The following is a 21,623-nucleotide window of genomic DNA, read 5'->3' as shown; positions in this document are numbered from 1 at the left end:
AGCCTCTACTGCCTATGCTAGTCTGTTCCTGGCCCCTCAGGACAAACCTTTCCTGGCAATCTTCTAGACTGATTTTGGCTGGTAAATTATTGTGCTTCTAATCTTCATGAAAGTAAGCAGTGAAGAGCTATTTTTGAGGCTGAATTAAATAGTTGGTTATGAGGGTAATGAGAGGAGCTTAGAGAGTCATGTGTGCCTTCTCTGCCATCTTGGCTCCCCCCCACCATCTTCATTATATCTCAATTATTACTTCCTTATAAGGCTGACATTAGCATTTATATCTGGGGAACACACATATATAAATATATTTTACTATCACATTTAATATCCTGGAAAACTGATTTCCAATGACTTTCCCATAATCATACCATTGGCTAATTATTAGAACTTTTAGCTAACATTACCTAATATTTAGATCAGATCTAGGATTCGGTACAAAATCTCAGTCTAATATTCTTAATTTAATTTTATTTATTTGGTCTGAACAAGTGATGCCACTGGAGTGGGCAGATCTATGTGAGGTGATACACCTAGGCAGAATATTAGAATGTTTTATGCAGTTTTCTATTACATGGCTTGACTTATCATGTAGCAATTCAGGTCATTTACTAAGATGGCAGAACAAAGGAGATTGATATCAATTGATATCACCATGGTTATATAATTTGGAAGCAATACAGACAGAGACATTATATCTTTACATAACTCTCTTCAATTTTGAATTTCAGATCAATTACTTTTTATGTAATAGATTTTTCCCTTTCGTTTCCCAAATTCCAGCCCAAGCAATTGTCATGTATTTCCAAATCAACCATGGAAAAATACATTGCATTGATGTCTTTCATTCCATTTTCACTACTATTGCACTATTCCAGGCAACCTAGATTAAGATAATTACTTTTCATCTACTTGCCTCCAGTCATCAAGTCTGCAGTTTTGGTTATACAGGACAGATCCAGATTTGAGTTAAGGTGATTCTGAACATTAGTTCTCTCTCCCTTATGTAGCAATATCATATTTTTATGATATGGAAATAAACAAATATTATTACATTCCCTTTTATAGTAAACCAAGGAAATGAGAGATTAAATAAATTGCTTAGCATCCTATAAATCAGGGCTTTTTAAAATTTATTCTGCTCACAACTCCTTTTCATGGGAAAAATTTTTACATGATCCTGGGTATACAGGTATATAAAATAAATAAATCAAACTGTTATTAATATGAAATCAAAATGTCATACTTATATGAGAGTATAAACCACAGATTAAAAAAATCACACACACACACACACACACACACACACACACACACACACACATTGAAGCCATTGAAGGATATAGACCTTTCTTCTCCAAATCCAAATCTTTTGATATGGCTATGGTAACAAATGCCATAATGTGGGAACTTCTTCCACTTTACTTTCTACCAGATGCCCTGCTATCATTTAGCCAACCCAACTAAAGCTGCTGTATTACTGGCCATCTTCCAAGTAGCTTAGCACTAATTAATATTAAACAGGAAGTGAAAACTAGGTAGGGACAGGATGAATCCCATTCTCATCAAGATAGACAGGATTCAGGACTATGATACCTGATTTCTCTGTTCCTTTCCTTGCTCTCAGTTGTTGAATTAACTTTAGTTTTGCAAAGTCATATTATGAGCATTTCCAAAGTTCAGAAATGGAAAAAAGAGAGACCAGAGTGGGTATAACCAACAACAGCTTTAGTGTTGGGGAGAGCCAAGTTGAGGTAACAGCAACAGAAGAAGTAGTCTGTTGGAGCCAAAGGGTACTTTTTTTTAGGTCACCCTGGCTTTTGCAAACTGTTTCTGGCCTCTCATAGAATGGCTGTTTTTTGTTCTGAGTCTGAGTTTCAGCAGCTTCAAAGCCTATCATTTGGTCAAAAAATAAATCTAATTTATTTAAGATATAAAAGGAGACAGAAAGGATGGAAAAAAGACATCAAGTACTGGAATTGGGGTAGTTGCAAATGTCATACAAATAAACACATAGACCAGAGTATCACATAAAGAGTTGATCAGTAGGAGAGAATCATGCTTCAGCTACAACTTAAGGCATTGACATTTTCCCCCACTAAAGAGGGATACTTTGGGAGTCATGACCATTTTGTGTAAATCTATTTTTGTTCAAGAAGATCTACTGTCATTGGGACTCAGTTTTCTCATCTGCACAATGAGGGAGCTGGATGAATGTTTGCTGAGGTATCTTCCAGCTCTAATATAGTCACTCTAGAGAGGATTTTGTGTTGTCCGAACTTTCATTCTTTCACCCATTGCCATAGAGTCCATTAAATCCTGATATTGGGAGATATTCAATGTAGTCTACCGACATGTTTCTTCATCCTCTCCTGACCATCTTCCTCTAAGGAAGTTCATTGGTAAATCTAAGAATTCCTTTGTTGCTATGCTGCTACTTGCTTACACCAAAAAGAAGAATTGATTAGGAAAGTCATTTCCAAAGTAAGTAGAATCTCCATCCTTGAGCCTACTCTGAACACGTCCCTTAAGGGACTATCAAAAACAGGTAGAGTGGTATTCTTAATCATTTTGTGTCCTAGACACCTTTGAAAGGTATGTGAAGCCTTTCTGAGAATTATGGTTTTAAACACATAAGATCAAATACATAAAGTTATCAAAGAAATCAATTTTATTGAAATAATTATACACCCACACACACAAAGCATGTTTATCCATTCAAAGCCCTATCAGCTGTGAATGCCAGGCAATTAGAATTATGAGAACAAATGAGAATTATTTTTAAAGCTTTGCAGCAAAATTAAAATTTGAATTATATGTATATGTTTATATACATATATATATTTATATATATATGTATATGATTGCATGATAAAATTTGAGATAAAATTTATTAAGAGACAACTTGTTACAGTTGTATCAGAAAGTCCTAATTTCAAATATTACCAAAAGCATATTCTGGCTTTGAGAACTTGAGCAGATCACTGAAGCTCTCAATGCCCTACCACTATATGAGATCTTAAGTTAGAAAGAATATATTATTGGTAGATGAGGAGTCCCTTCTATCAATGAAGTCACAAATCCAGACCAAAAAAATACTGTTATAATGCAGTAGCAAGATATTAGCAAGACTTAAAATAGTTCTACCTAAAATATATTACTTCTTTTTTTAATTTATCATCTTGCAACTGCAGCACAATGGAGAAACATGATATATGAATTGCTGGCTAATAGGCAGACATGAGATCACTGGTGGAAAACTCTGTTGGACTAAAACAGGAACACAAGTGTGAAAATTAATATTTATCCCAGATTCTGATGTTATAATGTCATCTTATAAAGGATAAAACAGCAGTAAATGAATTGAAAGAATGACGTTTAGGAGACTTTTTTAGAGCTAGACCTCATTCCTTCAGTTAATTTACTGCTATTTTATCCTTTATAATCAGGCCATAAAAGAAAATCAATAAAGATCTTGAAAGAAGAGTCATTTGCTATAATTTGCATTCATTGGTGATAATCATATAAAAAAGGTTTTAATACTTTCCTTAAAATGATAAGGAAAATGATATTTTTATCAAATTGCCTGATTCATATGAAAGGATTTTGATTTGTACAAAATGCATTACATCTCAGGTTTAACAAAATAAGAAGTATGATATCAACTTAGAATCAAAGTTCTTTGAATATTCATCATTGTTTTTTAGTAAAACTGTTTCAACAACAAGAACAAAAAATGTTCAATTTATGTCTAGCCTTTTGGGGATATAATAGAGAATCTATTTGTTCAAAAATACTGCTCTTTTTGCTATTTAATTTTGTCTTTGTCAGACAGTGATTTTGGTTTTCAGTCAAGCTCTTTATCAACCAATTAGCAACTTAGGTCATGATAATTCCTTGAAAGAAGAAGATTTTAGTTAATGAGCAGGCACTGAAAATGGAATTGGATTAATAGAAAAAGAAAGATGCCAAGAAAGAACTGTATAAGCAATTTTTTTGGTGTTTTTCTCCAGTTTTTTTGTCGGAGAAATGTAACATATTCAGATAATGCTTTACAACTTCAGAAACAGTTTACAAGCACTACTATATTTGAAGGATCTTGAAAAACATGGAATAATAATCAGGCAAAACCTCTTCCTTTTATCAGAACTTGGATTTTTTTTTTTTTTGGAGCAATGTGTAGATGCCTAGTGAATCAATTTCTAATGAGTTTTTTTTTTTTTTAAGTTCTGGCATATTTGGGCAAATAATTGCGCATTGAATGTATTCAGCTAAGTTTTTGTATGAATATCACTACTCTGCAGCTAATGAAGGAATGTTCAAATAAAGCAAGGGAAACATCCCAGTTCTACTAATTTTTCCATGATTTTCTTCTTTGTGATCTTATTAACTGTTAATAAAAAGCCAGTGATGTTATATTGATTAAAGTGCACTATTCTTGAGAACAGAATCTGTCTTGTTTTTTATATGGATAATATTTGGCACAAAACAGGGACTTAATGGATGGTTTTTAAAATTCGTTCATTTATTCTTCCTTTGTCCTCCCCAAGCAAGAGAGATGAATTAAGATACAGAAAAACATTATGTGGGACCACTAAGTAAGTGAATCTGTAATTGTTTTCAAAATATGAATTTTGATTCCCATAAATATAATACCAGAAAAAGAAAACATTGGGTTTAAGGTCTAGACTCCTTCCTTCACTGTAGTCCTCCACCAATGTCTGCTCCGATTCTTCTTTTATCTATGCTCTGGGAATTGTCAAAGAGTTTCATACAAAGTTAGAAAGATTTTAAGTATAAGCCTGAATAGGAATCAGAAAGACATAAATCTTGAGCTGGAAGGGACCCCTCTTGTTACAAAATCTATTTAATCCCACCTTCCTCATTTTATAAATGAGGAAATTAAATATCAGGGAGTTAAAGTGTGTAATGGAGAGCCACACAGCTAGTGGTGGACATAGAATTTAAACCCAGACCCATTCCCTCTGGAATAACATGGGGGTCTAGTTGATAGGGTACTGGGTCTACAGTCAGAAAGACCTATCCTGAGTTCAAATCTGGTTTCATATACTTTATTAGCTATGTGATCCTAGGCAAGTCATTTAACCCTGTTAGCCTTATCTGTAAAGTAAGTTGTAGAAAGAAATGGCAAACTACTCTAATATCTTTGCCAAGAAAATCCCAAATGGAGTCACAAAGAGTCAGATATTATTGTCTGACTGAAATTATTGAACAACAAGAACCATTTACTCTAAAGATAGTATTCTTTCCTTTCTACTAAACTGTCTCATAGCTTTCCTCCAATGACAATTTAAGTTAAATTCAGGAAGACTTCTTAGTGGATAATTGGCATTATGAGGCTAACTCATTTTACTATTATTGCTGTTGTTATTTTAGCCACTCTAACATCCCACTCTAACAACCACTCTAAAAGTAAAGACTATTCTGCTGAGTTATAGGGGGACTCTGATCTTCACTGTGAAGTTCTTCAGCAATATAGATAACTTACAAATTATTATGACTCTCCATAAATGCACAGAAATATACTTTAATATAAGTTATTTGTAAAGGCATCAAATGTCATAAAACTCACAAAACAACCTAAATTTTCATATCATAAAGTAGGAAATTCCATTAAGCTAAACTGCAACTTGATTAAAAACAAAATTTAGCTTCAGGATCAAATATTTTAAGGTTGGAAAAGAATTAAGAATACTTGCTTAATAAAAACACAATTTAAAAAGATTTTCTTCCACTAATTATAGAACACCATCTTCCTCTCAACTTCAAAGATTTTTTTTTTTAATTTGTTCTAGTGGGGGATGGTTGCTGGGGATGGTTGTATTTTCCTTGAACAACTTCTATAGCAGAACACTAATCCCAGCTACTTTTAATTAATTCATTTAGTTCAGCACATTGCAATCCAAAGCATTATTTCTGTTTAGTTTTCTAGCCTTGGAACAATGCATAGCAAAGTGTGTTCTAAAGCTCATTGCTGCTAGTTCCCAATGATTGTTTCCAAGTCCCAAGGGCTGCAAAGTTCAATCCTTTTCTCGCTGTTACCAGACAATTCCAGACATCCAAACATCAGTGACTGACTGGGGCAAGAAAATGAAAAAAAAAAAAAAAAAAAAGAAATAAAGTAATATAAAAAGCTTTCTTTTAGGGATAAACTAGACAAAAAGAAAATTAAGGCAATCTGTTTCTTTTGTGAATGTCACCACAAACTCCCATTAAGACCTGGCAATTTTCTGTCTCCCTTTTCATCTTCTGATAGAGCTGTACTTCATCCAAACTTGTAATCAACCCATGCAAAAGCAAAGAACTAGAAAAATAAGCATGATTCTTTCTTGGTAGGAAAGATTCATCTTGGAAGAAGGACAGTAATTTACAAGTAAAAGTTCTTTCTTCTTATAGAAGAAGCACAGTAATCTTACATTTAAGTATAACTCTTTTCTATACAGATGAAGCAGTCAAATATCAACACTGAAATTGGACCTTATACTTATAAATAGAAAAAATGTTTTAATCATCATGTTTACTATATGTAACAATGCAATATAAGATATTTTTCTACAAAAGTGTAAAAATTGGTTGAAGGAACTCAAGCCACATTGAACCCCATACTCAAAAAAAAGTAGACTTTGTTAATCTTTCTTAATTCTAGTTATTTCCCGCTATTGATTATTTCCAAGTTATTTTGTATGTATATTTATGCATATATTTATGTTTATATTAGGTTGCATGTAATCAGCTTTTTACATTTTGTCTACATCAATGAACTGTGAGTTCCTAGTGAACAGGAACTATCTTTCACCCTTAGTATGCTCAGCACTTAATACAATGCCTCACACTTAGGAAGCATATAATAAATATTTGTTGACTGACAGGAACTGAAGATATTTTATGTTAGGGAGAGATGTACCAACTATTTTATAATATATGAAGGACTCATATGAAAAAGAGATTAGATTTGTTCTACTTTATCTCAGTTGGAAGAGATAGGAACAATGGAGAGGAGTTACAAAGAAGTTGATTTGAACCCTTGATGTAGGGAGGAAATCCTAATATTTAGGGTTTTTCAGAAGTAGAGCATTCTTGTTCAGAAAGTAGTGATCTTCATCTGTACCCCCATGAGAAGCCTTGCAGCAGAGTCTGGCTGTGTTCACATGTTAAGGATGAGAAAGAAAGCAAGATTTTTCAGGTAAAGGTTGAACTTAATTTAATCAAAGGATCCTTCCAATGCTGAGATTCTACAATTTTGTGATTTTAGACTTAGACCTGTCCACATTATTAGCTTGATACAGCACTGAAGAAGACCAGGTTATTTTATTTTATAGTGAGCAGATGCTAAACTGTAGACAGTCCATGAGCAACCTGGAATAAGAGATTCCATTGGCTATAAATGTTGCTAGTGACTTATTAGGTCCAAAAGACAATTGTATCATTGAAAATTAAATTATCTCCTATCTTATGGGTTCCCTAATTTATCATATTACAAATTACAGTAGAAAAATATCACACATGAATTCTAATGTGCTTGTCATATGCAGTCATAAAAATCAGTAAAAAATAATAATAATTAAGCTATGTAACCTGACCACTGATTATGTCTGAGCTATAGGCATTTCATTATTCAGCTTCTGATTGTAGAAATTACTGACAAACACAAGCTCTTTTGTAACAGCACTTGAATATGGTTACAAAGCTTAGATCCTAAATGAATTTAGAATGGTTTATGATACTTGGTCATGGCTAAACAGCAACAATTGATGGCTGGTTTAAAAAAAATCAAAATAAAACCAACATAAAATGTCTGCAAGACCAGACAAGCCAAACCAACCCCCCAAACCTTTTTTAATTGCCAATAGTAGACAATAAAAATGAGAGTTTGTGGCACAGAATATAAAGAGCTGGGTTTCAACTCCATAAAGATCTAGCCTAAAGTCTTAGCTTTAATGGATGCTGGATGAGCTAAGGTAGGCAATATGGGTGCTGATCTTCAATGGTAGTTTGCTTACAAATGAAATTCTCCCTCTTAGTGAAATCACAGGTCCAAGATATGTCTGTGGGGAGGGGAATATCTACTCCCCAAAGTATAAAACATAATTTTCTAAAAAAAAAAAGAAAAGAATTCTCTGTCTTTGGTAGAGTAGGCAAAAAAAAGAGAACAGAGAGACACACAATGAGACAGATAAATGGATAATTAGATAGATAGACTCAACATATATTAATTAAGTAGTTATTATATTCCAAGCATTGTATTAGAGAGGGACAATAATAATACAAGCAACCATCGCAAGCCCTCAAGAAACATATATTATTATACTTAATCTATCAATTGCCATAACATCTTTGTAAAACATGAAAAAAATGTGTACTGGAGAATTAGATTTTTCAGAAACCCCCCAAAGACCCTCGATTGGAAGCAAATCTTCATTACTAGTCAATAAAATGGTAAGCAGAGATGATGCTAATGAATACAGAATTGTTTTGTAGCTAAGAAATGGGGGAAAAAAGAAATAAAATGTAAGATCATCTTACAAAAATTTAAAGGCGCTGGGCAAGGAAGTGCAAAAATTTTTTGTTACATTTAGGATTACACTTTTATGAACAAAATAAGAGAATATGCATTTTAATTACGATCTGAAAACAAATCATGCTGCCAATAGTTAATAATCTGTATGCCTCATGGCGGGGGCAGGGGAAGATACCTCTCTCATTATTGTAAGTAAAATCAATGAGTTAAGAGGAATGTAGAACTATGGAGAAAATCCACTTATTCTTTTTAGATCTCTTTGAAGGACACTTATACCTCTGTCCCAATTTTCTAGTCAATGAGGAGCTGATCTGCTAGGCTAAGAATAATCTCTAATTGAGTAAGAAATGTGACATTCTATTTTTCACCCTCATTATCTTTTTAAAGGACGAACAATAATTGCTGCTATAACTTCTGCCTGATTTACTACTTCTGCTCCATTTTATTTTATTTTATTTTATTTTATTTTATTTTTTTTTGAAAATTAAAAACTGCCACTGGCTGATTTTCTAAGAGGAAATAAATAGGGTTAACCAAGAGCACAGACCCATGAAATTTTTCTGAATAAGCAAAATAGCAACATTAGAAATAGAATTTTTAGTCTATTGATGAATAAATTTGAATGATGCAGGACTAAGGAAGATTTCCCACTTCTGCTTATCAACAGTAGGATGAAAGATGGGATCAAAACCAAATAACATGGTTGCAAAAACATTGGCTCCTGTTCAGGAATGAATCCTGCAAAGAGCAGCAACAGGTTTTGGTCTCCTTCAACATTCTAATTATAAACATTATTAAGTGCCTATAGCAAACAAACAAATATAATTCTAAAAATGAAAGACAATGTAAGAAATCAAACATCATTTTGATGAAGAAATTGAGGCATAAAAATGATATTACTTTCCTTATGTCTCTTAGTTAATACTAAGGATAGAAAGCTGTATTCTTTGACCCTTAGTTTAGTTTTCTCTCTACACATCCATGCTGTTATAAAACTAAAAGTCCCTGAGCGGGAAATTTGATCCTCCCCATGTGACCTGGATGATAATAGCTCTCAGACAAAAAGAAATGTGTGTGTGTGTGTGTGTGTGTGTGCATATGTAAATAGCTATGCTTTTTCATGTGTGTATGTAAATCTTTGTGTATACACATATGTGTCTACGTGTATATGTATACATACATATATGAAATCTCTTTATTCTCACAAAAAAATTGTGACCTAGGTGATGTTATTATTCCTTTCAAATAGATAGGGAAACTGAGTTTCAAGGAAGAATAACCACAAGTCCAGTATCACAAGTCTAATAAATTTCTAGGATAAGATTCAAACCCAATTTCCAACTTTCTGACTTCAATTCCAAGTCTTGATTCTGTAGGCCTTAATGACAAATCTTTTAACCATCTCAACTTTAATTACCTCATCTATAAAACAGTCTAACTATAAGCTCTTAAACCCTCAATCCTAGGATAAGTGTTATATAAACACATGCCATCATATGACCCTTGTACTCACAGGCAATAATGATCATTCAGGAGGAGAAAGAACTGAGGCAAAACCACAAAAGAAGGGACCAAAGGAAACTATCTACCCTAAATTTTATTCATTCTTGTGCTAAATCAAACAATGATTTAGAGGAGGAAAAGTGATGGGAAAGGGAATATGATACAAAATTCTGTATTTTAATTTCTAACTATAATTTCTTATAGGCCCTTGGTCTCTTCTATTTTTTAAATGAGTGGGTTCCCAATATTTTCCCCTTATTTCTATGTGTCTCCAGCCTCAATGAAGTAACTTAGAACAGAAGCATATGTTGTTTTGGTTTGGAGAACATGAGTTGTTTTAATAATTCCTTTAATTCATTAACCTCTGAAGCAGATGTTTGTGTCTAAACAGCAAACTTCATGGTGAAATGCAGTGGGTTGTGAATGAACTCAGCAAGAACACTACAAACCAATTATTTTCCCCCATTTTATTCCCATGAAATGGTGATCTTCCTTTCTTTGGGTACACAATAAAGCCTTTTCCATCAATTCCTATGCTTTTTAAGGAAAGTCTGTGAGCCACTGTCATGTGAAGCTACAAATTCATCTTGTTTTATATCTATGTATATTACAAGAAAGATAGTATTGATGGTTTCAGTGCTTAGAGTATACTATGTTGGGTACTGCACAAACAGCTTATATTTTAAGTGAAGACAATTAAATTTCTGGTGAAAGAATGCCAAAAATTATAGTACTCTTAATAATTTTTACTAATCTCTGCTACCAAATATATATATAGACATATAAGTATGTATATATATATATGTATGTATGTATGTATGTATGTACATGTGTGTGTAACTGCCATGGTGGAAGTGAAGGTTGGCTTTACCAAAGGGAGGACCATTTTTTCCTTTGCTTCTTGCGTTTTGGTTATATTACTTAGCTATCTGTGTGCAGTAAGAACATCAACTATTTAGAACAAAGGTCATAAGCAATGCTCTTTTGGAAAGAATAAAAGCAATGTATAATTGCAAGAACTTTCCACTGACCTATTCAAACTGTCAATACCCCTTTTCAAAGAAAAATAGCTAAGAGACTGAGCATAATTTTCACTATTTCATTCAAAAGTTTAACTAGTAAAAAAGTAGCACAAGGATTAGGCCACAAAAATTCTAGAAAGCACCTTTTCTACAACATTTTACTTCCTTGCCAAACAGAGTAATGCCAGTTTTGAATAAAGATTCATTCGAAAATAGTCCATAGGGGAACATCACATCAAAACATAGTAAAAATTGTATAGTAAAAAGAGACAGAGATGAGTATGAGTATAGAAACAGCTTGGCGTAAGAAACATACCATAGAGTCAGATCATCCCAAGGGCAATCATGAATAAAACTGGCAGGAAGACAACAAAAAGACACCCAAAAAGAAGGAACAGATTTGTTAGTATTTACATAAAACATTACTTCCATGATCCGTGACAATGGAATCAATTCATCTGGACTCTAATGTTTTAGAAAGTAGAAATGACATTTGAGAAGACATAGTAAAGTGATCTGACCCTGTCCACAATTTAAAAAAAAAAAAAAAAAAACTATGCTAGAAATAAAACTATCCTAAGACCACAGGATCATAGGATTATAGACTGAGAGCCAGCAGGGACTTAATGTCTAGTAATGAAAACTGAACACCCTCCCGCAGGAGGTTGCTATTTGCTTGAAGTTACATAGGAGCGAGCAGCAGAATCATATGAAACCAGATACTGACTCCTGGTCCGGACGTCATGATCTATCTGCTATCATAAGCTTCATAAACTTTAACATTAAACATTTTAATAAAATTTAAAAATAATGTAAAAAATATTAACAAGCATGAAGTAATGCTAAATGAAGTCAGCAGAATCAGGATACCAATTTTTAAATAATGTCTATTATCGACAAGGAAAATTTGAAAAACTCATGAACTCTGAACAACACAATAAGCATAAACAATTCTAGAAGACAATAAAAAGCAAGCTACTTGTCTTCTGAAGGACTCAGGAAGAAATATAAAACAAGATATTGAATTTGAATGGTGTAGAAATATATTTTATTTGACTACCCACATTTGTTACAAGGATATTTTTCTCTAATAAGAAAGTTGTGGGAGAGAAGATAAATTTCACTTATTAAAAATAATTATAAAAATACAAATTACACAAAGAATTGGAAAATATCAAAGGAAGTAAAAAAAAAAAAAAAAAAAAAGATACTACTACTCCCCAGAATAATCAGGAAAACATGAACAATCCCTATAGGCAAAAAAACTCAATTATGATCTCTACTAATGGAGAAAACATTTTAATTCCACTGGGGATGGTATCAATAACCCTTTTATAATTTTAACCTCCCAGAACCTCATGAAATCTAATCTCATTCTTAAGCTTGGAAAAATGCTCTTGTCTGGGGCCTTACATATATTACACCTAAGCCTATGGGTTCTTAGTTCTAGACCTGTAAAGGACCTCATGGGAAATCCAATCCAATCTCTTAATTTGCAAGTGAAGAAACTCAACCCTTAAGAGGTTATGTCACTTACATTTTATAGGTCTTAGTCATGGATTTTGCATCCAGTTCCTCTAAATCCAAAATCAGTTTACCCCTTCCATTATACCACATTATGTGTCAGACACTTTGCTAGATGTTGGAGATGAAAGATGAAAGCAAATATTTCATGTTTTCAAGGAACATATTCTGTTCTGATTGGGGAAAGCAAAATGTATATAAAAACTTAAAGTTTTATACAAACACACATGAATAATTTTATTTGTAAAGGGAATTCTCCCCATGCTAGTAAGCACCTACCTGAAATTTATTATCCCAGAAATTCAAGAGATTAAATAACTTGCCTCAGGTCCTATACCTTAATATGTATCAAAGGGACAACTAGAAACCTGATCTTTCTGAGAATGAAGCTACATTTCCTTCTACTATACTGTATTGTCTTTCCATGAAGTAAAAAATGTAAATAGTCAATGTTTTCAAAAAGTACAACTATAAAATTTTACATAGAATATATATATATATATATATATATATATATATAATTATACATATATACATATATGTATAATTATACATAGAATATATACAGAGTGATTTAAAGAGAAATGGCATATTAAATGAAGGGAAAAAAGTTAAAAAGAGAACTCAGATTCTAGACACAATTGAAGATTAGAATAGTATGCAACAAGGCTGTGAGAAAGAATAAGAATGTCTCGTATGGTCACCAGGGAAAGAACTGCTAACTAGGCAGCCCCAAACTCAGAATCTCTGATTTGTAAGGGAAGCTATAATGTAGTAGAATGAAAGTCCTTGAAAAACAAACAGAGTTAATAATAATTCAATTATTAATGCAGGGGCAATATATGGGATAAGTCAGTGGTGCTGTTTAGAGTTCAAAGTGTGGGTAGTTAGAGTTATGGGACCTTTTACTCTTGGACTGGTGACCAGTGTAGGTATTTGATACATATTTATTGAACACCTAAGAAAAGTTACCTAACTACCAAATAACACATACCAATATGTGCTTGTGTTTTTCAATGATGGAAACATGAAAAGCAAATTGTTTTTACTTATACATTAACCAAGCTTGACCATGCACATCTTAAGGCATAGCCAGGGTACTTTATCTAGAGAAATGACTGAATTACTATTTTGCATATAAGCAGAATTTATTTTAGAATTTATTTATTTGTCACATCTGTATAGACAAATACACTTGCCCACATGTCTTATTCATGAGTAATAGAAACATTGTACGCCAATCTTCTGAAATAAATATTAAGGGAAAATTACATCTTTTTACATCTTTTGAGAGAAGTGATAGAGCCAGCAGGAAGACTCTTTCCAACCTGTTCATCTGAAAAACACACGGCATCCAATTATGTGTTTACTTAAAAAAAAAAAAAAATAGGCAGAAAGGAAAGACAGTTTTAGGGCTTTCTGCACAAACTGGAGTTTAGACAGTGCTTTAAATAATTTGACCAAAACAGACACCCAAAGAAACCCATCTTATACTTTGATATTTACAATACATGTGACTTTGGACAAGTTAATTAACTTTAATTCAAATGCCTCAGTTTTTCCATCTATAAAATGAGGGAGATAGATTAGATGGTCATTTTGTTTTCTTTCAAATCTGTGAAATTCTTCCTCTCCTCATCCCCATGTTATACTTAACTGCTTCCTCTTCAACAGTCCAATTTCCTGGGTGGTAATAGAGAAAGACATTTAAATAGCTACTATTATTGTGTGCATGTGTGAGAGTAATTTTCTCCCCGCTTCTTCAGTGTCAGACTCTCCAAGTCTCCTTGCTATGCTTGTGTCTGCTTCTAAAAGCTCAGCTCTCCTCTACCCCTATAACTGTTTGCTGCTTTTAATTTTTTCTGAACTAAAAAGCCAGATATCCCAACTTATGAAAAACTGAATATTAACTAAGCATTGCCAGTGCTGTGATTTAGAACTGACAGTACTGGAGGGGAAAGGAGAGAAGGGAAGACAGAGCTTGAGTGTAGGGACTGTCATAGCTATACTCAAAGAACTTTTTCTCAATTATGTTCCATTCAGAGTTTTGCTCTGAAGGTGAGAGGTTGCTGGAAATTTCCATGTGAATTTGGGTATTACCATAATTCAGGCACTCTAAGGTGATATTTTCCCCTTTCCTTTGTTTTAAACTACCCACTGTGGATACTGACTTTGATCAAATTAACAGGATAATTGCTCAATCCCCACTTTACTTTGTTTTGTACAAACAGAATCTTGGGCTAAGAGCCCAGGCTAAATGCATTATAGACCTGATTTGGCTTTTCTCTAGAGGAACTCTTTTGAAATGCAGAGATTGTTAGGACTCTACCAGCAGAGATTTCATATCCGTATTTCACAAGTATTCATTTGAGAGTATGTGGGAATGGAAGTGATAATGAAGGAGAAATTTAGAATGAATTAAATAAACCATATTGCTTGTCAAATCTACTAGCCACTCATTTTATCCATTTTACCACCTAACTCTGAGCCTTACTCAGAGACTTCCCAGGACATCTAAAGAATAGCATCTGTTACCTACAAATAATATCTGAAGTGTGAAGAATGGCAAAAATCAAGTATACAGTAATATGATTTATATGAGTATTATAATAACACTTTCTAGCATCTTTCACCAGACATAAAGGGTTAGTGGTAGCTTTCCAAGACAAACAAACAAAACAAATAAAAAAAAAAAATTCTCGAAAGTGACTTTTACCGAGAAGTAGGATCTACTGTCATTATATATTGTCAGAATCATGGGTCATCACATAATAGAGAATTGACCCTCCCTTTTATCTGAAATAATGCAGTAATGAAGAGCAAGGTAAAGCTATATAGACAGTTCATTCCCCAGAATTCTTCACACAGGAAGTACTGAGCTCAAATAAGATTTTCATTTTTGTATCTCTACAATCTTGAATACAAGAGATACTTATGGACATCTGTATGATTAAACTGGATATATGATTTCTTTGTCACAAAACATAGAAACAAGGGCGACAAAGCTAAAGATCCCTGTGGGTGCCTCTTAGAATTATAACATTGACATTATCTATGTTTCATTTTTATTCAATGTTGTATCTTTATATATTTTATTATATTTATATGTAATTTTATTACATATTTATATATGTAATATGTATATATTACATTTTCAACTGGTCCTCACCACACTAATATTACTACCACATATTCCCAAGTTTGCAAACTCCCAAGTTCTGCAAATTCTAGTTCCAAATAGTTGTAATTTATACTCATAAGAGACAGCAGCATCATTTTTAATGACAGGACTTAGATGATAAGACAAAATAATTGTCCCAAAAGTCAAGAAAGCCCAGATTAGAGGCTAAGACTCAAACCTGGGCATTCTTGATTTTAAGGACAATTATTTTTCTTTTTTTGAAATAAATTGTTCTGGTTCTGCTCACTTCACTCCACATCAGTTCTTACTATTCTTCATAGGCTGACATGACTTTTTTTTTTTAAATAACTAATCAGAAGGTAGCTTGTTTCCCTTTCTTGTTGAGTAGTCACACATCCATGCAAATAGATGGAACACAAAAAACAGCATAACATAAATCAACATTCAGGTCAAGAGTGATATTTGCCAACTGCTAGTTTCTTGTTTATTCAATAGAAAATACAATTAGCCTTAAATTGAAAAAGACACCAAAAATGTTATCTTTGATGACAGAAGGGATGGGGAATCCACCTGTTCTGTTATTTAGCTGAATCCTTCTATTTGGATAAAAGGCTTTAAAAATCCTCCATTATCTGGGGTTGGGCAGCATCATAGAGATGCACTGCTCTGAAAGGAAGAAAAATAATAGCCTCATTTGAGCCAGAATTACTTCCTGCCAAAATGGGGAGCATCTTTTCCATTGACCCCTTGCTGTTGTTGCTTAGTGGACATGGATTATGAAGTCTAGACTGTGGTAGAATCAGGGAGAATATACATTTGAATATTATTCTGGCCTAGACCTCATAACTAGACAAATGAGTCTGAATGTAAGGCAGTCCACATTCTTAGACTAAGTAATTCCCATTCTTATCACTAGCAGTGGAAGCATTTGGAGGAGGAGACACATGGAATCTAGGATATCCACTGTTTCTATTAAGCCCCTGCAATCAAAATGCACATCCATTTCTTTCCCCTTGTGAAGTCAAATCAGGCAGAAAGAAGTGTGTGCAACAAAAGAGACAGCTCTCTTCAAAGAGAGACAGTAAGATAGAAGCAGGTGACAAATATACTCTATCAAACTCTTCCATAGGACAACATTTTTTACTTCTTGCCAAAAAAATCACAAAATGCGTGTGTTGTTATTCTTTTCAAAATTTATAACATCACATGGTTTATCACGGACAACAGGATGAAAAAAAATCTAATCATATGAATCATATAAACCATGGATTTAGCAGTGATTAAATTTTAGCTAGTTATCCTATTTCCTAAGGCAATGGAGACAACTATTTTCAAATTTGTGTAAATCTACCCCACTCTACAATAGTGAATTCCAAGCTATAATGGGTTCTATATTTCCCCTTTACTGTTAGCAGGAACCTAGTGAAGAGAAGTGCTTGCTTGCATACTTTCAGATTTGTGAAACTATATTTTAGGTATTTTCTCAAAGTAGAGTTTTGTTATTTACTTGATATAACAATATCCTACACAGCAGATGGGAGAAGAGCTGCCTACATGCTCTTGGCTCTTTCCCCAATGCTTCCTTTTTTTCCAATTTACAATTCAACAAACATGTATTAAAGCATTAGGGGCACAAAGAAAAAAGAAATAAAACTAATCCATAACCTAATGGAAAAGTTTCTCAGAGAATGTGGTCCATGAGCTAAAGCTTAAATGAAGCTACAGATTCTAAGAGGAATAAATGAAGTGGGGGGGGGGTCATAATAGGAATATGAAGCATCCCAGGCAATGGTATGGTGGCAGGAGATAGCATCCTAAATACAGCAGTGGAGCTAGAAGGCAGCTTGTAAAAAGGAGTAAAATGAAATAATCCTAGAAAATTAGGCTGCAGTTAGAATTCAAAAGGATTGAAACAGGAAGGAAAGAATGGAGAAATGGAGGAGAAAGGGAGAGAGAGTGACATAGAAAGAGGGAGAAAGAAAAAAGAAGAAAAGAGAGGAAAAGAAAGACAGAGATGGGAGAGGAAGAGATTGAGAGAGAGAAAGAAGAGAGAGATACAAAGACAAAGAGACAAGAGACAGATACACAGAGAGACACATAGAGGCGCACACAGAGAAACAGAGACAGAATAACTGAGAGTGAAAAATAAGAACAAAGAAGTGGTGTTGTTAGCAACACTTATAAGAGATAGGAAGGAAGATATGAAAGGCAAGAAGAAAACAATGTCTGATATACCCACAGTTAGCAGGTGTGACAGATAAACAAGGATACAGAGACTTGGTCAGACATGTAAGAAAATCAGGAGAGAGCAGTGTGAAGAAAAAAGGACAGAGTATCCAGGAGGACAGAGTAATCAATAGAGAAAGTTAAGGAGCATGAGGATTAAGAAAAAACCATTAGATTTGGCAAACTTTTTAAGCAAATAAATGCACGTTATCCTAGAGTCAACAGGAGGCCACCAAATATTTTCAAATAAGGGAAACAAATAGTCAGTCTGGCACCTGTGGAAGATTATCTTGGCAACTATGCTTAGGATCGACCAGCTTCTGGCCTCGTTCAATTAGAAGGGTGCGGACATGGGGTTAACACTGGGGTAGATGAATAGTGTGTATAACCAAGGACCAGCTGATAAACCCAAGTGAGTTGCACAAGGATTTGGGAAAATCCACCAACCGATTTTCCTTACAAGAATTCCCAATTCTTCTGTCTGGGGGTAAAAGCGAGATGAAAGGTTTTACCAATCATCAGAGGAAAACAAAGTTACAAAGCTCTTTGCAATATTCATATTTTATCTGCTTCCTGTTACAGAAACCCTTTGCCAATAAAAACAGTATCACAGACACAATAAGTCACACATGAGAAAAGGCTGCCATTTTTTCTAAAATTTAGAAGCCTCTCCCATAGCCATACAGGCAGAATGAATAAACTAATCTTCAAATTCACGAGGCAGATAATTTAGTTATTTGTTCCATTTCTGAGGCCTGCTTAGTTTTACAAAATGAAGGGATTGGATAACAAAGAAAACTTGGTTTTTAGCCTTACCTCAGCTCAGAACTAGCCATGTGTCATAGAAAGTCATTCATCCTCTCTGGATAAAATGACAGGTTTGAGCTATTAAATATTCTCTAAGGTTTATTTTAGCTCAATGATCCCTTGATTAATCTTGAAAATAAATAAGCTAATCCATTTCTTCTGAGTGATTAAGCTGCAATATAGGTACTTTGTTTGAGGGACAAAAGCTGAATGTCCTGATGAATATCTTGTAAGTTCATTAAAATAGGGACTTTGGCATCTCAATACTCTCCAATTAACCTCAATAGAAAGCAATGATTCCCAACACCCAATAGATGACCAATTATTACTTGTTTAGTTAGAATGGCATAGACTGAATTTCAAATATTAAAAATATAGCTCTACCTCAATCTGTGTGTTGTTGTCATGTCCATCATCAAGGAGCAGATCTGTGAAGCCTCTGGGTTCTGATGAATCTTGACCCATACTTGCTCGATTGCTGTCAATTGACTTGAGTGGCTCAGAGTTCCTTTTCCACCTGTGGCTGTACACATTTGAGTCTATATCTACTTCCTCTTCTCCATGAGAAAAGCCATGGCCAACTTCATAAAGCACATCTGTTTGAGGGAAAAACACAATTTTTTTTTTCCCAGTGACAAAGAATTCATAATAGTTGTATGGGAGAAATCAATCAAAATCACCATTCAGGTATTATGTGGTAGTCATTAGCCCAGGAGAGTATATAATTCTCTAAATGAAGTGGCTTCATTTTGCTAGCCATGAAAAAAATAGCAATCCATCTTCTAACAATGAAAAACAAATGTATAATGATCATTTTTGTACTTGTGCATTGCTATAGCTATGTGAAATAATAATAACACTAATAATAGTTTATAATATCAACAAGTAATATTTGTATAGCACTTAGTATATTCCAGGTTTTTAAAAATTATCTTATTTGTTCTTTACAACAATTCTGAGGGGTAGGTGCTATTATTATCCTCATTTCTATATAAGAAGAAAATGAATAAACAGATATTAAGCCGAGTGCTTAAGGGCCTACAACTAGTAAGTGAATTTGAAATCAAATCCTATTCATTCCACATCTAGTATTCCCTCAGTGAACTACCTAGCTATAATGTACATAGAAGTCATGGATCTCAAACATATGTCATTGACCGGAGAATTCCCCAAACAGTTTGTATCCATAAAGTAATATATAGTCCCCTTCTTCCAAAACTTGGTAAATATGTGTTCTGTTCTATTGATCCCAGAAAAATAAATGAACTCATAGAAACATAAAAATTCAACTAAATAGTATTTGATTCACTGGAAAACAGAATCCTTATAAAATTCACTTATATGTCCCATTTGATGTCTTTGAATTATAATAAGTGACAAGGATTTTTTAAAAGATGCATTTGGAAGAAATTACACATATTATCACTAGCATTGATTTACAAATTTATCTTGTAAATTCTGATTCCCTACCTGCTAAAACCAGTGAAACCCTTCTGAGATGCTCCAGAAATGTGCATGCTCCCTCTTTTTGTTGTATCACTTAGAATTACTATCAGAACAGTTAAGTATGACAGTGATGGGCATCTATATAGAAATGGACAGGAAGGCAAGAGGATCAATCAATACGGTATTTCAAAGCCATCAACAGGGACTGGCCCTGCTGACCTGGTTCATCTTGTACTGAAGATGGGAAAATTAGATTCAATTGCTGCTCCCAGTCTTTCATTTCAATAGGTCAGGGTATGCAGTTTCTTATAGAGAGGGACAAGCTCACTCTCCCCAGTGATGTCCTCTTCACCTTTCCAAAATATGATTTGACAGGCTTTACAACTGGTAGGTTGTAAGATCAAAAAGGGCTAAGAGAAAAGTGATTTAATTACATCTGTGATTTTCCCCTAAGGCAAAAACATTCTCAGAGATCAAAATGTGTTTAATACAGCCTATAATATCATTAGAATTGCTGTTTGAAGCCCTATTAATCAATCTAAGCCTACATTCATGGTCACAGGCTTAATGGATCTCATTTTCTCCTTTGGGGAGAGGAAAGTATTAATGCTGTCCCTCCTTTTGCCTGAAGAGATGATATTCTCTTATACCCCAGGAAATCAAAAGGAATTTCATTTCCATTGTTCTAGTGACCACAGTCAGAGGAACAAAAGCACTCTAGCCAAGTAATTCCAGCTATATCATTGACATGACCTAGGCCACATGATTGGAGAAAGACCCATTTGAAGTTGCTTGTTTGCACATCTATCAATTAAATGTTATTTATTTGGTGAGTCTTTACCTCGCCAGGTAGACCATTAATGCTAGGAGAGAAGTCCTGTCTGCATTAGACTATACAGAGAATACAACAATAACAACAAATAATCAAGGCCATCCAAGAAACTTTTAATGTCATTAGGGAGGCAAATGGGGCAGCTAGAGTACTAGGGATGTAGTATGGAGTCTAGAGTCAGAAGGATCTGAGTTCAAATCTAATTGCAGGCCCTTATTAGCTGTGTGACTCTAGACAAGTCATTTAATCCTCATTGCCTCAATTTCCTCATCTGTAAAATGAGTTGGAGAAAGAAATGGCAAACTCCATTCTATTCCAGTATCTTTACCAAGCAAACCTCAAACGAAGAGTCAGAAAGGATTGAACAAAAATAAAATATTCATAAAAAACATCTGAAGGTCAAAAGTAAGAGCATTACAAAGTAATTCAAGGGGCAAGATTACAACTAGCAAGGGATAAATGGAGTTTTGATCCAAGACACTTGCATTTCAGGTAGGATGGGTCAAGTTCCTTTTTGGGGGTAACTACCATTCCAGATGTCACCATCTAGACCCTGCACCATCATTATTACAATCATTTCTTGGG

General features: G+C 33.9%; 1 protein-coding gene across 2 annotated transcripts in view; it reads right to left on the bottom strand.

Annotated features, from left to right (window-relative positions):
* The window catches only part of PLXDC2 (plexin domain containing 2), a 518,304-nt gene that overhangs the window by 310,019 nt on the left and 186,662 nt on the right, over nucleotides 1-21,623 (bottom strand). For both annotated transcript variants that reach the window (XM_052000461.1, XM_052000460.1), the window contains exon 2: nucleotides 19,145-19,356. In XM_052000461.1, the coding sequence (XP_051856421.1) occupies nucleotides 19,145-19,356 (212 nt within the window). The remainder of the gene's footprint in view (nucleotides 1-19,144; nucleotides 19,357-21,623) is intronic.

Source organism: Antechinus flavipes, chromosome 5 (genome assembly GCF_016432865.1).
Source record: "Antechinus flavipes isolate AdamAnt ecotype Samford, QLD, Australia chromosome 5, AdamAnt_v2, whole genome shotgun sequence".
In the NCBI taxonomy this organism is placed as follows: domain Eukaryota; kingdom Metazoa; phylum Chordata; class Mammalia; order Dasyuromorphia; family Dasyuridae; genus Antechinus; species Antechinus flavipes.
This window is presented reverse-complemented; position numbering and strand designations above follow the sequence as displayed.